This window comes from Sitophilus oryzae, unplaced genomic scaffold, assembly GCF_002938485.1.
Source record: "Sitophilus oryzae breed Bouriz unplaced genomic scaffold, Soryzae_2.0 scaffold_1768_pilon_pilon, whole genome shotgun sequence".
NCBI classification, from domain to species: domain Eukaryota; kingdom Metazoa; phylum Arthropoda; class Insecta; order Coleoptera; family Curculionidae; genus Sitophilus; species Sitophilus oryzae.
Genome location: NW_022146466.1, coordinates 1 through 1,667, shown reverse-complemented (window position 1 = coordinate 1,667; position 1,667 = coordinate 1). Strand labels below are relative to the sequence as shown.

The following is a 1,667-nucleotide window of genomic DNA, read 5'->3' as shown; positions in this document are numbered from 1 at the left end:
AATGTGTATCTTAACCTTTTCTATAACTTTCATATTTAACATTTTTTTGTAAACCTCGAAAAAAATGAGATAATGGACTTTACTCTATCGTTGACTCACCCTGTAGAACAATTAGTAGTGTAAGAAATATATCTACCTACTACCAGTTAAAATACTTGTGTTTATTTAAGAGACCAGGTTGATAAAAAAGAGACTAAATTGATAAAAAAAAACTTACTTGCAAATCTGGGGTCCGCTGAGCTTTGGTACCATCCAGAAGAGTAGTGGGAGGCAAGACCCAAATTTTCGGACACTGGGCAGTACTGGCCACCGCCGAACTGGCCCATGACGGGATAACCGCCGTTCATACTGCACGGACCAGTTCCTGTGATACCCGGAGAATTTATACTGCTTCCGCTTGAGGTTGATCTGGAATACAACATAAAAAGAAAAATTATTATATAGAAAAGAATATTTTTATTTACGGTAACTACTCATTACATTAAAGATAATAATTAACTATTGTACCGTATGATCGTAAAAAAACGGCGTAAATATACGTAAAAATTATATTTAGACGATTCGATTATGGAATTAGTGAAATCATTACCGTCTTGATAAATGTTGACATATAAATAAATGGAGATCATCCTTTCATAATTTTAAGAATGTCCAGTAACGAATTTGAAAACTTGTTATAATTGTTTTAATTGATTAGATGCACACACGGACTACAAATAAAAACCCTAGTAAATAGTTAAGTGCCGTTTCCACCAAACAAACACTCACTTTTTATCTTCTTTTTATAGAAAAAAAAACAGGGAAAACACAGAACTCCTTTATTAACGAAAACCCTAAACCAAAAATATCCACAATATTGCTCATTTTGGAAGCTCCAGTTGCTGTTTTGTTGACAACAAAATTAGTGATGGTATAACTGGAGCGGAAATTCGCTTGAGTACTCGATTATTGAAATAACCGACATCGCTTGGTTATGAACGAGCGATGCAAGTGACGAGTTCCAAGTGGCGAACGCAAGCGATCCTAAAATTATATAAATTGAAATCAGATTTTAATGTGACATATTCGATAAAAAGCCGAGCGAATTTTCTACATATACATTACAGGTAGCAAATTTATTCGACACCGTATATATATTTATCCGTTGCGTATCTGAGGGACAAAATCTTTCAACCTACATCGACAACGCTTTGAAATAAACTAAATCAAGCGATCAAGCGAATCGCTCGCCGCTTGCTACTTGCCATTCGTCACCGAAAGAATATATGTGCCCTACGCACGCAACTTACTGCTTGGCGCTTGGAGTTAACGGGTACTTACAACAAGCGACGGATGAAAAACCATATTTTTAAATACGAGTGATATTTCGCTCGAGTGATCACTCGGTTATTGCAATCGCTTGATACCCGCGAGTACTCGATTATTGAAATTAATCGGTTTTTCCCATCATTAAACAAAATCTCTGTTTCGTCCGTTTGATGGAAATTCGCCTTTAAAGTAAAAAAATACGTCATCTCACCTACCTGTACGGTGATGGCGGATTGGCCGCCAATTCCAGCTTCCTATACGACTCCTCGATAGGACTGAGAATGTCTGTAACGCTGAACGGAGTGCTGTGGTGTAACTGCTGAAGATGGCTGAGCGATCCCTGACCCAGATGCCCTTTG

General features: G+C 37.3%; 1 protein-coding gene across 1 annotated transcript; it reads right to left on the bottom strand.

The window, feature by feature from the left end:
- Positions 1 to 217: 217 nt before the first annotated feature.
- On the bottom strand, positions 218 to 1,663 carry LOC115882127 (thyroid transcription factor 1-like; the record flags this gene model as incomplete). The annotated part of the gene is made up of 2 exons (XM_030899971.1): positions 218 to 408; positions 1,524 to 1,663. Coding segments are annotated over 2 exons (331 nt in total), but the record flags the coding sequence as incomplete, so codon positions are not given.
- Positions 1,664 to 1,667: the final 4 nt, after the last annotated feature.